Source organism: Lissotriton helveticus, chromosome 7 (genome assembly GCF_964261635.1).
Source record: "Lissotriton helveticus chromosome 7, aLisHel1.1, whole genome shotgun sequence".
NCBI classification, from domain to species: domain Eukaryota; kingdom Metazoa; phylum Chordata; class Amphibia; order Caudata; family Salamandridae; genus Lissotriton; species Lissotriton helveticus.
Genome location: NC_136068.1, coordinates 1,192,075,921 through 1,192,091,442, shown reverse-complemented (window position 1 = coordinate 1,192,091,442; position 15,522 = coordinate 1,192,075,921). Strand labels below are relative to the sequence as shown.

General features: G+C 45.4%; 1 protein-coding gene across 3 annotated transcripts in view; it reads right to left on the bottom strand.

Moving 5' to 3' along the window:
• TEX2 (testis expressed 2) overlaps positions 1-15,522 on the bottom strand; it is a 664,178-nt gene that overhangs the window by 147,036 nt on the left and 501,620 nt on the right. For all 3 annotated transcript variants that reach the window (XM_078654347.1, XM_078654349.1, XM_078654348.1), the window contains exon 6: positions 2,945-3,091. In XM_078654347.1, the coding sequence (XP_078510473.1) occupies positions 2,945-3,091 (147 nt within the window). The remainder of the gene's footprint in view (positions 1-2,944; positions 3,092-15,522) is intronic.

Genomic DNA, 15,522 nt, shown 5'->3' with positions numbered 1-15,522 from the left:
CCCTCTTCTACAAATGGCTCGGCCCCTCTTCCACAAATGCCTCTACCCCTCTCGTGCACAAATGGCTCTGCCCCTCTTGTGCACAAATGGCTCTGCATCTCTTCCACAAATGGTCCTGCTCTCTTTCCTGCCCTCTTCCACAAAAGGCTCAGCCCCTCTTCCACAAATGGCCCTGCCCTCTTCTACAAATGGCTCTGCCCCTCTTCCACAAATGGCCCTGCCCTCTTCTACAAATGGCTCGGCCCCTCTTCCACAAATGCCTCTACCCCTCTCGTGCACAAATGGCTCTGCCCCTCTTGTGCACAAATGGCTCTGCATCTCTTCCACAAATGGTCCTGCTCTCTTTCCTGCCCTCTTCCACAAAAGGCTCAGCCCCTCTTCCACAAATGGCTCCACCCCTCTCGTGCACAAATGGCTCTGCCCCTCTTCCACAAATGGCCCTGCCCTCTTCTACAAATGGCTCTGCCCCTCTTCCACAAATGGCTCTACCCCTCTCGTGCACAAATGGCTCTGCCCCTCTTGTGCACAAATGGCTCTGCATCTCTTCCACAAATGGTCCTGCTCTCTTTCCTGCCTTCTTCCACAAAAGGCTCAGCCCCTCTTGTGCACAAATGGGCCTGCCCTCTTCCACAAATGGCTCTGCCCCTCTTCCACAAATGGTCCTGCTCTCTTTCCTGCCTTCTTCCACAAATGGCTCTACCCCTCTTGTGCACAAATGGCTCTGCATCTCTTCCACAAATGGTCCTGCTCTCTTTCCTGCCCTCTTCCACAAAAGGCTCAGCCCCTCTTCCACAAATGGCTCTACCCCTCTCGTGCGCAAATGGCTCTGCCCCTCTCCTGCACAAATGGCCCTTTCATGCACAAATGACTCTGCCCCTCTCGTGCGCAAATGGCTCTGCCCCTCTCCTGCACAAATGGCCCTTTCATGCACAAATGGCTCTACCCCTCTCCTGCACAAATGGCTCTGCCCCTCTCCTGCACAAATGGCCCTTTCATGCACAAATGACTCTGCCCCTCTCCTGCACAAATGGCCCTTTCATGCACAAATGGCTCTACCCCTCTCCTGCACAAATGGCTCTGCCCCTCTCCTGCACAAATGGCCCTTTCATGCACAAATGACTCTGCCCCTCTCCTGCACAAATGGCTCTGCCCCTCTCCTGCACAAATGGTACTGCCACTCTGGTGCACAAATGGCTCTGCCCCTCTTCCACAAAAGGCTCTGCCCCTCTTGTGCACAAATGGCTCAGTCCCTCTTCCACAAAAGGCTCTGCCCCTCTTGTGCACAAATGGCTCTGCCCCTCTTCCACAAAAGGCTCTACCCCTCTCCTGCACAAATGGCTCTGCCCCTCTCCTGCACAAATGGTACTGCCACTCTGGTGCACAAATGGCTCAGTCCCTCTTCCACAAAAGGCTCTGCCCCTCTTGTGCACAAATGGCTCTGCCCCTCTTCCACAAAAGGCTCTGCCCCTCTTGTGCACAAATGGCTCTGCCCCTCTCCTGCACAAATGGTACTGCCACTCTGGTGCACAAATGGCTCTGCCCCTCTTCCACAAAAGGCTCTGCCCCTCTTGTGCACAAATGGCTCAGTCCCTCTTCCACAAAAGGCTCTGCCCCTCTTGTGCACAAATGGCTCAGTCCCTCTTCCACAAAAGGCTCTACCCCTCTCCTGCACAAATGGCTCTGCCCCTCTCCTGCACAAATGGCCCTTTCATGCACAAATGACTCTGCCCCTCTCCTGCACAAATGGCTCTGCCCCTCTCCTGCACAAATGGTACTGCCACTCTGGTGCACAAATGGCTCTGCCCCTCTTCCACAAAAGGCTCTGCCCCTCTTGTGCACAAATGGCTCTGCCCCTCTCCTGCACAAATGGCCCTTTCATGCACAAATGACTCTGCCCCTCTCCTGCACAAATGGCTCTGCCCCTCTCCTGCACAAATGGTACTGCCACTCTGGTGCACAAATGGCTCTGCCCCTCTTCCACAAAAGGCTCTGCCCCTCTTGTGCACAAATGGCTCAGTCCCTCTTCCACAAATGGCTCTACCCCTCTCGTGCATAAATGGCACTACTCCTTTTCCACAAATGACACTGCCCCTCTTCCACAAATGGATTTGCCCCTCCCGTGCACAAACAGCACTGCCCCTCTTTCACAAATGGATTTGTGTCTCTCTCCCCCAAATGGTCCTGCCCCTCTGTTAGAAATGAATTCGCCCTCTCTCCCAAATGGCTCTGCAAGGACATTTAAAAAATAACATCCGAAATGTTTCCTTCATTGCTTTAAGCATATTTTTATAATAAACCTCTTTACTGCTAACCCCACACCCTTTGGCAAAATGGGGCATTACATATACATGCCCATATAGGTACTGCGCAAGTTCGCCAACTGTAGATTTGCTTTTTCTTTAAAAATAAAGAAAGAAATCACCAGGATGTTTTGCAATCAGACATTTTCAAAATTGTCCTTGCGCAAGTTCTATTTATGGCCGAACAAAGCTTTCGCTGATTGTGTCCTGGAATATTTCCACTAAGAATGGCTCAATCAAGCATCCTTTGCCCCAACAGATGTAAAATAAGCAGAACTATTTAACTTTCACCGTTTTTCCACAATGGCATTCCCGTATTCTCCTTTCAGACAAATCAAGCGCTCGTCCATAAATGTAACATGTAATTAGCATCAATATTTCGAGCTTCTGCTAAATTTGCTTTAATAAACGTATTTGTGAAACAAATGGCCTAAAGTACAAATAATCATTTTAGAGCTCGAAATTAAAAGAAAACTATGCAGTTGTACCCTGCGAGTCTTTTAGTTTGCCTTTATTAAGCAAAAACTTATGAATCGGAATCTTCAAGAAAATGTACAAGTTACCAGGAAAAAGAATAATTCAAAACATTGTACACAGTAGACATTAATGAAATATAGTACATACAGTGGACGTCATTTCAATACCTTTATTTTGCTGAGTTTCATTTGGATCTTCTTCGACACCAGGTCAGACCAGTATTTTTCTCCTAAGAAATCCCAAAACATTCTCCCTAAGAGGGCATTGACCCAGGCTTCCTGTCCTTCCTCTTCGGTCATCTGGGCAGCGGTCAGCTGGAAATGACAGATCACACACATGTAAGACTTGGATGTACTGAGTACCCACGAGATATCCAATGACAGTGTGCATCCTGAGTAAAGCCTTAAGCAGCAACTCATCAATGAATGAAGAATTTGAGATCACGGATAGCATACAGCCCTAAATGGTGACGTGGGGTGGCAATGCCACTACAAACCAATAGCAGAGGTACTCTTACAATCAGCATCTGAAGAACTCAAGTCAGCGGGCCTTTGTTTGCAAGCTTACACTGACTCTACATCCTGTATTCAACAGAGGCATGTAGTGTTGCTAGGGATATCATGTGTATAGAGCCATGCAAGAGTGTTTCAGTCAGCATCCAGATGGGCCTGCACACTAAACACCATATTAATGCAAGAAAGCCAACATCACTGGCCTCTCGCAGAATAAACCCGGAAGTAAAAGGTCATGAGAAACAGAAGCCACATGATCTAGTTGACTTCTGATGTTCGGAGTATGTACATGTGGACAGTGAAGAGCATGCATCGAGTCATATCTGTACATTTGGTGAACATGGTAAAGGCAGAAACATGCACATATTATTATCATGTTGGACCTATTACTGAATGCTAGATAGCTTTGTAAAACACAGCATCTGGACTTCTCTAAGATTTGTACAATAAACATTGTGTATATATTACATCGTTATGATAAGTAGATAGATGATCATACCTTGAAATATGACTCGAAAATGTATTATGGGGAATACAATTTGTACATTTAAGAAGCAATTGCAAAATATACAACAGACGTTATGTCAGGAACCCACAGAGACCATAAACTGCAAAATTACAGGACTACGTTATAAAAACTGGTAATTTCTTCTTTTAGATTGTCCAAAGCATCACAGGTGTCAAAGATGTCGCTAAGATCTGCTTGATATAAAGGGCAGCACGGACAAATGGTCCCTCTCCCTGTTCCCCATTTAGCAATTTTTTTAGGGGTATAATAAAACGAGAAGCGCAATTTATAATATTGAGCCTAAAGTCGGGCTGGTACTAAAATATTCTGTGCTAAATTAACTGAATGACAAAATAGATTTTCTGAGACGCCAATCTCTGCCTTCCACTTTACAGCTCGATTTTCCATATCATCTGGCATTAATGAATAAAAAAAAATATAGACAACACCAATAGATAAATCTCTATTCTTTCTAAGTTTATCTATAATTTCAATATTAGTGAACCCTTTTGGACCCCCTGAATATGCACTATACACGCCAACTTGAGGATCGGTCGAGTGGGGTGATCAAGTGGGAGTTAGCAGTTCAGCAGGACCCAGCAGGACCCAGGGAGTCCAGGGGCCAGAAGGGTCGGCAAACTCTTAAGAAATGTCACAAGGTCAGCCCGACCTGTTCGGGGCACGCTGGGAATTTGGAGAGCTGCTGTGTGCACCTTATTTTCATGCCTACTCAGGGCCTCGTGAAGGGAACAGTTAGGGGCTATTTTGGGTAGAGGGGGCCTGCCCTTGCCTGCCAATCTGTCTGCTCTGAGCTCGGTCAGGAGGACACAAGGACTGCTCCAAACCACAGTGCTCTGATTCCATTGGCTCCTACCACCCAGTCCCTGACACGGTGTGAGTCCACCCTTGGGAGCCAAGGATGGCGGGAGTGAGGTAGGGGATGAAAGCTAGTTAGACTGGTTGCTGGTGTGTGAGCATTGGCCCATTTGTGTAAGTGGCTCATTTGTTCTGACCTGCCCCACCCCAGCTTCGCCTCCCAGGGCTGTCAAGCCATTGAAGGAGGAGGAAACAAGGATATCAAAGAAAGCAAGGAGTTGTATCAAATCACACTCAAGCCTGTAAACCAACAAGCTCTCATAAAATCCTCTGTAATGTTCCATCATTCCCAGGGTGGAGGCAGCTGCAGTATCAGCAAGGATTCCAGGGATGAAGTAAGCTGCATATCTGATTTTCTCCCCATTATACTTCCATCTTCTTTCTCTTTTTACTTCTGCTCTTTGACTTAAAATCTGACTTTACCATTAAAGAGGGGTTTAAATCAAAATTCCTTTGAGGCCAACAATGACATTTCTACCTGTAACCAATCAAAAGGTAACACTTATTAAATGTAAAAGGGTAACACAAAGTTATCATATGGGAGAGGTAGGCCTCACAGTAGCAAAAATGAATTTAGGATTTTTCACTACCAGGACATGTACAACTTAAACACACATGTCCTAACGTTTAAATACAGTGCATCCTGCCCTATGGGCTGTTTAGGGCCCAACATAGGGGTGAGTATTAAAAGGGAGGTTTAGGTTTGGTAAAATGTTTATTTCACAAGGTCGAATTGGCAGTTAAAAATTGCATACATGCTGCAATGGAAGACCTGAGACATGTTTCACAGGGTTACTTAAGTGAGTAGCACAATAAGTGCGGCAGGCCCACTAGTAGAATTTAATCTAGAGGCCCTGGGTACATGTAGTTCAACTTTACTAGGGATTTACAAATAAATTAAATGTGCCAGTTGGGTGTAAACCAATACCACCATGTTTAATGGAGTGAACAGAAGCACTTTAGCACTGGTTAGCAATGGTAAAGGGCAGAGTCCTAATGCCAACAAAAACGAAATTCTGAAAAACAGGAGGGGTGAAAGCAAAACATTTGGGTATAACCCTGCAGTCCAACAATCTTGTTAAAATCTGATGCAGAATACTGGGAGTTCTGGCTGACACGTTTGTTTAGAGCTTCATTCCTTACAGGCATCATTGCTGACAACAGGAGTGACTCTATTTTAGACCCCTCTATAAAAACAAGGGCAGCAGTTCAGGTCCATCCTGCTAGCACTTAATCGCGCTGCTAGTAGCCAAGGGCAAAGCATGTGCAAGGATTCTACTTCAGGAGCTTGAAATGTGGTCAAACAATAACAAACAGGCTTCAGACCAGACTGTGGTACAACGGTTAACATTGTGACACTTTCTATCCCACTGTGTTATCAATCAAAATAAGGGCCCCACTAGTCACGTTTCATTATTTACACAGCAGCTTTTGAGAAGGGTGACTATTAAGAACCACGCAGGCGCTGGTTTAGAAGGAGTAGTTCTTTATTATAATGACCAACACAGGCTCCAAGGCGGAGCGTAAACTGGACCTGCTGCCTCGCGTCACCAGCTGTAACTGTCAAAGCATAATGACAGCTGGTGAAGAGAAGCACTACGGTGTCCTCGCAGGGACAACTGGAGATAACACGCTACGGTGTCCCTAAGTGGACACAGGGCAAACATAACACATCCTCCCCCGTTGAGAGTGGTGAGGGAGGAAAGTAAACCAAACAACAACAATACTGTTGGAGAAAAACATAGGCTTAGTCACACACGTAGTCGCTGAGCTTCGCCGGAGGTAGCACCCTTCTACCACACCTGCTAGTGGTACCCTGTGGTAGCTGATTGCGTACAGGGGTTGCAGGCAATAACCTCGCTGCTCTGCAAGTTCCAGCGTTGGTGGAAATGGTAGGTGCATTGTTGGTTGAGGCTGACTCCATAGCGCTCTGTGTCCCGGCTCCAGAATTGTCAAGACCGAGGTCAGACTCGCAGTCTGATGAGTCTGATAGGGCCATGTTATGTTTGGATGTGTGCGTCTGTTCATTGCTCAGTTCCTCCATCTCTGGCATGATGTCTTCGTGAGTTTGTGGTGGTCTGTACACAGATAGGGCAGAGAAATGCCACACTCTTCCATCGCTCAACAAGGCTGAATTACAGTACACCTCATTGACTGTAAGGGGCGCTGAGTATTTGTCCTGCCCCTTTCCTATGTGGCCGCTCCTCTTCACCTTTACTATGTCCCCAGCCGATATCTGCACTGGTTTACAGTTGTGTTTCACATCATACCGGGTCTTGACGCTGTGTTGAACTTGTTCTGTTCTTTTCCTAATTTGTTCTGCTGACCAGTGCACTTCCTTTGCAGCTGATGTCCAACCTACATTATCTTTGGTGAGGGGCGTCCTTCCTCGCATAAGTGCAAATGGACTATGGCCAGTTGAGTCACATGGTGTGATTCTGTAGGCCCACAAGGTCTTAAGGATTTCTCTTTTCCAACTTAGTCTGTTACTGTTCGCTAGCTGTATGATACCCTTGAGGACCCTATTGAACCGTTCCACTGCGCCATTGCCCGACGGGTGGTACACAGATGTAGTTTTGTGTTTAATCTGATTTCTCAAAATATAAGCTTTGAAGGCATCTGATATAAACTGCGGGCCGTTGTCACTAATAATTTCTTTTGGCAGGCCTTCACGTATGAATACGCCATCCAAGAATTCCACCACAGTTTTGGAATCTGCCCTGGTAGTAAATTTGAGTTCAGGCCACTTTGTAAAATGATCAATGATTACAATTATGTACCATTGTTCTCCCAGGTCTTGTATGGGTCCCATTATGTCTACCCCCACTCTTTCCCAAGGCATTGCAGGGCACTTAATGGGATGGAGGGGTGGTCTGAGGGTCACCTGGCTCTTGTCAGATTGTTGGCACATACCACAATCTCTTACCATCCTTTCTACGTCAATACTTACTCCTGGCCACCAGTAGTTCTCCTTCACCCTTTTTTTACTCTTCACTATGCCCAAATGTCCTTCATGGCATAGCTGCAAAATTCGTTTTCTCATGTTGATTGGGGGAATTACTCTTCCTCCTCTCATCAGTAACCCATTCTCATGCGAAAGTTCATTTCTTACTTCGTAGAAATGTCTCAAAGTTTCGCTCAAGTTCTTCTTGCTGATCCATCCTTCTTTCTGCATCTTGATCACATTTTGCATGTCATTGTCCCTTTCTTGTTCAATTAGCCACTCCTCTTTTGAAATTCCCTGGAGACATTCTTCTAAGATGGCTATGCAACATTCTTCATTCTCGCTAGTTGCTTCTGTCTCTGCTTTTTCTACTGGCATTCTGCTCAGATAATCGGCTACAATGTTTCTCACACCTGGAACATAGTGGACCTCATAGTTGTAATCGAAAAGGCGCATGGACAACCGCGCTAATCTCGGCGATGCATTGTACAGTCCTTTTGTAGTGAACACTTTGGTGAGGGGTTTATGGTCGGTGCAAAGAGTGACTTTGTTACCCCATACAAAGTTCCTAAAGTGATCTAGTGCCCATACACACGCTAGTGCCTCCCGTTCGATGACGGAGAATTTTTCCTCTGATGGTGTCAAGGATCGCGATGCAAATGCGATCGTACACTCATTCCCTTCGTTGTCTTTCTGTGTCAGCACCGCTCCGAGTCCCTTTGCACTGGCATCCGTGGTGATGGTATTGTTAAGTGAAGGGTCAAAACCTTGCAAAGGCATTGCGCTGCACAATTCTTTTTTTAACTTATCAAATGCTTGTTGGCAGGTTTCGTCCCATTCAAATTTGCTTTTCATTTTTAATAGTTGCCGAAGATCATAAGTCTTGCTAGAAAAATTCCTTATGAATTTTGCATAAAATTCCACCAGTCCCAGGAATGATCTTATCTCCTCTTTATTTTTGGGTACAGGTGAGTTCTTGATGGCATCAAGTAGGCCCTTCTTTGGGCTAATCCCATTGCCATTGATTTCGTGTCCCAGGTAACTCACAGAATCTTGAGCGAATTTGCATTTGTTGTACTCTGCAGTAAGTCCCTTTGCCTCCAAGACTTCCAATACCTGTTTCACTTTCCCATCGTGTTCATCTTTGGTTTTTCCCATCACAAGGATGTCGTCTTGGAATATCAAGATGCTGGAAATTCCTTTGAAAATTTCACTCATGAGTCTTTGAAACATCGCTGCTGCGGAAGCTAATCCGAAGGGGACCCTTGTAAATTGGAAGCACCCAAAGGGTGTGATGAAGGCAGTGAGGTTTTTGCTGCTGCGATGTAGTGGCATCTGGTGATACGCCGATTTCAAGTCTATGGTTGTAAACCATTTTACCCCTTTTGTAGTTGCCAACATTTCACCTATCTTGGGAAGTGGAAATTGTTCTACAATAATGTTTTTATTCAGGTCGCGAAGATCCACGCATAGTCTGATCTTTCCATTTGGACGTTTGGCTACAACCAAGGGTGCAACCCACTCACTGGCTTCCACCTGTTCTATGATTCCTTCCTTAAGTAGCTTTTCCAATTGGGACTTAACCTCATCCTTGACTGCAAACGGGAGGTTCCTTGGTTTGTGCACGACGGGTATAGCTTGTTGTTTAACCCTGATTCTGTGCTGGTATCCTTTTAGAGCTCCAATTTTTCCATTGAATACTTTGGGGTACTTATCCAACACACTCTTGCTGTAGTCATCTATTCCTTGTACTACTAGAACAGGGTCTTCCTGGTTTGGGTCAAGGATAATGCCCAAATCGCCCTGATCCATCCATCCCAGCACGGACGGTCCTACAGCTGCTACATACAGTTTTCCATCTGATTCTCTACCTTTGAAGTTGAATTTGAGCCTTCTTACTCCACAAACTTTTATGGATCCGCCATTAAATGATTTTATAGCTATGTCCCCTTTATCTAGGTGGTCTCCAATTTGTGGTGAGAATTTTTCTTCCCATACTTTTTTATTTACGATTGTGTAGGGTGAGCCCGAATCGGCTACAATGCTGATACCTACACCACCTATCGTCATATCACAAACTGGCTTCTTTTTCCTCTTCAATTTATTAGAGCTGACCTCGTTCACCTGTTCTTCTTCTATACTGAGGACACACAAGCTATCATCCTCCTCATCTGAAGTGTTTTGTTGGTAGTCACCTTCATCATTGACATATTTGACGGAGCGCGTGTTCCTTCTCCTGCATGCTTTTTGGAAATGCCCTATTACTCCGCAGTACGTACATTTCACTCCTCTGGCGGGGCATTTCTTGTCATCAGCCCAATGTGATATGTCGCCACATCTATAACAACGTCTCTTATCACTGTCTCTTTGTTTGTTGTAAACAGGTTTGAATGATCTGTTGCCCCAAGTTTGTTTTGATGTGCGTTTATCTTGCATTACTCTGTTTACCGTCTCTTTCTTAACGCTGCATTCAGCGATTACCGCTTTTGCGCAACGGCCAGTCAATTCTGCTTTTCTAGCAATGTCTATTATATTTTGGAGCGGGTATTCTCCTTTAGCCCATAAATTGTCTTGTATATTTGCATTAGAACCTTGCATTACAATTTGGTCCCTGATAAGCTCGTCATGTAAGTCGCCAAATCTTCAGTTCAATGCTAAGTTTTTGAGTGCAGACACATAGTCATCTACCGATTCCTCTTTTCCCTGTTTTCTGTGGAAGAACTTATATCTGTCCACACCCACGCATACATTTGGCTTGTAATACGTATTGAGATCATCTATAGCATTTTTGTATATGTCATTCTCACCTTCTCCTCTTGTTTTTTTATTGATGTTGTTATATACTTTTATTCCACCAGCACCGAGACAATGCAATAGAAGTTTGTATTTTTTCTTTGAATTGAATTCGTCGTCGTCCTCAAACTGTGAAATGTAATTTTCAAAATACTCCCTCCACTCTTCCCATTTTAACACAGGTTCATCTTTGCCAGGTAGGAATGTCTGTGGAGGGGACAAGTTCCATAAATATCCTGATGCCATTTTGCTTTCCTTTTTCTTTTAATAAACTGGTAAATATAGCGTCTTAAATTATATTTATCCCCTTTTATTTTTCCTGTTTATTTCAAAGATTAAAAACACCCTTTCAATCTAATTACTTTGGCTTGTTCACTTTTACATAAGTTTATACTCCACTTTACTTAGTGTCCAAATTCCTATTATTTTCTCAAACGTTAAACTTCCTTTTAATGAGGTGTTGTTAGGGGATAAATAAATGCTAAATGTTGTGTCTGATGCTCTGCCGTATTGTCTGTCACGTTTATAAATTCTTTTTCAAATGTTCTTAAGTGCACTGTTCTGCACGTAATTATACACACACCGTTTCTGTTTTAAATATTTGTGTCAACCTACTTGCATGATATTTTCGAGTTTAGTTTCAGTCCTTCAGCTTCATATTCTTGTTCGCGCGTTGATAGTAATTGACCTTTGTTTACTTTAATTTCAGTCTCTCAAAAATGGTGGCACGTTATGCGCGTAGCGTCAAGCAATAAACTAGAACGATAAATATTCTCGTTGTATTTCGGCCGACACTTCCTGGCGTTGCGCGTCACGACGTACATTCCTTTCGTCGATGACGCTGTGAAAAGCTGACAGTTGAGGATGCCGTTGAACTGCCACGCGTTTGTGAGGTGAATTATTTTCCTCGTGTTAATCATCCGAAATGGCTCGTAACAGATGAAAATTTCCACATGAGTTTCTCCACATAGCTCCTTCACAAATATTTTGCGCGTGGTATTATATCATTACAATTTGTTCATTATTTTCCAGACACTTTCATTCTTATCATCTGCGCAATTTAGGCACTCTCACGACAGGTTCCTTACTTGTTTGTTTGCTTTAACGTAATGTAAAATTAATGTCTTTACTTCTCATTTGTATATTCCACTCTTTTTGCTTCCTTTCCTTATTATTCTTCTTTTGTACTTATCTTCATCGTTTCCTTTCATAAACATTTATCATGGTGGGTTCCGGTGTTGGTCCTCGTCGCCATTATTAAGAACCACGCAGGCGCTGGTTTAGAAGGAGTAGTTCTTTATTATAATGACCAACACAGGCTCCAAGGCGGAGCGTAAACTGGACCTGCTGCCTCGCGTCACCAGCTGTAACTGTCAAAGCATAATGACAGCTGGTGAAGAGAAGCACTACGGTGTCCTCGCAGGGACAACTGGAGATAACACGCTACGGTGTCCCTAAGTGGACACAGGGCAAACATAACAAATGTGGTCAAACAATAACAAACAGGCTTCAGACCAGACTGTGGTACAACGGTTAACATTGTGACACTTTCTATCCCACTGTGTTATCAATCAAAATAAGGGCCCCACTAGTCACGTTTCATTATTTACACAGCAGCTTTTGAGAAGGGTGACCAAGGGGTTCTGTGGAAAAAACGGTCAGCTGGGGGCATCCCGCCCAGTTTACTTCAAGCCATTATTGCACTACATTCAGATACATGGGTGCGAGTGAAAGTTGGTAATGGGCTCACAGTTTTAAAAACATTTCGCACTAACAGGGGCTTGAAGTAAGGGTGCATACTTGCCCCTCTTCTGCTCAGTCTTTCCACAGTGGACATAAGTGTATCATTAGAAAAATGGCTTCCAACCAAGTGTCACGTATCGTTCTTAATCAGTGGCACCTTGTGAATATGGGTATCCTTTCCTTAGGAAAACCATTGTGCTCCCACCAGAGAAGCCTGCTAGACATTCTGGTCCATATGAGGGACAGCATCCAAGAGTGACAGGGCAGTTCCCATGTGGACAGTGTGGAGTTTTCCCTCTGACAACACACAATACATCTTTAGACCTGAGATTGGAAAAGCCATGCATTTTGAAAAGACGCAGAAACTGCAACTCTCCCCACGTTATCTGATCACATGCCTTTGCCAATTACGATACACAGGCATGACTTGTAGGAAGGTAGAAATCCATATACAGGAGTAATCTGAAGTGCAGAAAAAGCACAACAAAAATGATCAGTCACTATTTAACAATGGATCACTTGGTGACCGACTTAAAATGGGTAGTGTTGGAAAAACTGGAGGTGGGCACCAGGTACCCCGAAAGGACTCTTTTTGAGAAAGAACAATGTTGGGTGTTCAGACTCAAAACACGCAGAGGACTGAACAATGACATTCCATGGGGGAACTGTGTTGAAGTGAATGTAGTGTCACTTGAGCTGGAGGCTTCAAGGACCTCACTGAGGACATTATAATAGAGCATTGGCAACCCTGGGCTTGCCATTTCAGTTGAGTAGATCTCTAATGCGTACTGTTAATACAGGATATAGATGATATACAGCAGGCTATTGGGATAGTGAGGGCTGATTACGAGTATATCCTTATGATACTCAGGTGAAATAATCTGAGGCCACAAAGACGTGAAAATCGATATTCTGGTGAATAAAGGGCTATCAATGACAGACCAGTATCACAAATGAAAGAAGAAATAAAAAAAATTGTTGAATATACTAAAAATAATGGGCTTGTTGTTATATAACAGTCTTTCAGGTCAGATCAATGGTGAAAGGACGCTTCGCGCCTAAGAACGGCGTCGATAGACTACAATCTGATTCAATGGTCCATTAAAGGATGCTTTACTTCCACGAAGGACATCGATAGACTGCTAATAATATTCTATGTTCGACTGCATCAATCAATCAATCAATCATTTGTAAAGCGCACTACATACCCGTGAGGGTCTCAAGGCGCTGGGGAGGGGGGTGGCGCTACTGATCGAACAGCCAGTTCTTAAGTATCCTTCTGAAGGTCAGCAGGTCTTGGGTCTATCGTAGGCTCAGTGGGAGGGTGTTCCATGTCTTGGCGGCGAGGTGGAAGAAGGATCTCCCACCGGTGGTTGTTCTTCGGATGCGCGGGACGGTGCCGAGTGAGAGGTCGGCAGAGCGTAGCTGGCGGTTGGGAATGTAGAAGGAGAGCCGTCTGTTGAGGTAGGCTGGGCAGGTCTTGTGGAGTGCCTTGTGTACGTGGGTGAGGAACTTGAAGGATATCCTCTTGTTGACGGGGAGCCAGTGCAGGTTTCTCAGGTGGGGGGTGATGTGGCTGTGGCGTGGTACGTCGAGGATCAGTCGTGCCGAGGCGTTTTGGATGAGTTGTAGTCGTTTGATGAGCTTGGTCGGGGCTCCCGCGTAGAGGGCATTTCCGTAGTCGAGTCTGCTGCTGACGAGGGCCTGGGTGACCGTCTTTCTTGTATCTGTCGGGATCCATCTGTAGATCTTGCTGAGCATGCGGAGGGTGTTGAAGCAGGAGGAGGAGACGGCGTTGACTTGCTTGGTCATTGAGAGCGTTTAGTCGAGGATGATTACCAGGTTGCGTGCGTGGTCGGTGGGTGTCGGGGCTGCCCGCAGTGCAGTTGGCCACCAGGAGTCGTCCCAGGCTGAAGGGTTGGAGCCAAGGATGAGGACCTCCGTCTTGTCCGAGTTCAGCTTCAGATGGCCGGTCTTCATCCAGTCAGCGACGGCCTTCATTCCTTCGTGGAGGTTGGCTTTGGCGGTGATGGGGTCCTTGGTGAGGGAGAGAATCAGCTGAGTGGCGTAGGAGATTATGTTGAGGTCTTGCTGTCGGGCAACGTGTGCGAGCGGCGCCATGTAAATGTTGAACAGCGTCAGGCTGAGGGAGGAGCCCTGGGGTACGCCGCAGATGATCTCGGAGGTTTTGGAAAGGAATGGGGGGAGGCGGACGCTCTGGGTTCTGCCGGAGAGGAAGGAGGTGGTCCAAAGAGCCTTGTCTCGGATCCCTGCAGTGTGGAGGCGTGCGCGTAGTGTGCAGTGGCAGACGGTGTCGAAGGCGGCAGAGAGGTCTAGGAGGATGAGTGCTGCGGTCTCGCCGTTGTCAAGCAGGGTCCTGATGTCACCGGTGGTGGCGATGAGGGCAGTCTCAGCGCTGTGGTTGCTGCGGAACCCTGACTGGGAAGGGTCCAGGATTTTGTTTTCTTTGAGGTATCGGGTTAGCTGTCTGTTGACGGTTTTCTCGATGACCTTGGCCGGGAAGGGGAGCAGCGAGATGGGCCGGAAGTTCTTGAGGTCTCTTGGGTCTGCCTTAGGTTTTTTGAGTAGGGCGTTGATCTCGGCTTGTTTCCAGATCTCTGGACTGCATGTGTGTGCGATCACATGATTCTTGTCACGTGACCTGGAAATAGCTTGCAGTAGCATTTTAATACGCAATGCCTCGACTCATTTAAAGATGCAGACCCAGGGAGACATAATAGGAAAATTGCTGATCAAGTCCTTTGATGAAGAAAGTGCTTTTACCTGGGAACTGTTAGAAGTACTGAGTGCCAAGACTTCTAATATAATCTGCATATTTATGTTTCTATGCGGCTACTGTTAGAGTGTGACTACATGGCTGACCACCCTCGAGCTGCCTATGGGGCTAATAGCAGATTTAGACTAAGTATGTAAGCATGCGATGAGTATGAAATAACTTGCACAAATGAGCATGACATACCACCTGAGATGATTACAAGATCTTGCGTATTACTTTTCAGAGAGGCCACAAAATAATACCTATAGAACTTTGTATCACTTATTGGCACATGTTGCACAATATGTATTGCTGCATGGTGAACTGTCCACCTCGTTTGACCTCTGTACTGACAACGAGTCACGTAGGTGCCATTCACAAAAGTTTAGGAGTGACAGACGAGTCACGTAGGTGGAATGCACATATGTATAGGATTGTAGTGAAAGTCAATTTGGTTGCTACAAGAAATTAGGACTGACAAATATATGTTTATGTCTTTTCTTATCCACAGGAACAAGCCTGAGAAAACACCACAGAAAGTTGCGCGTGTGGCATGCAAGAATGAATGTGTGAATATCACTAACATGGACACT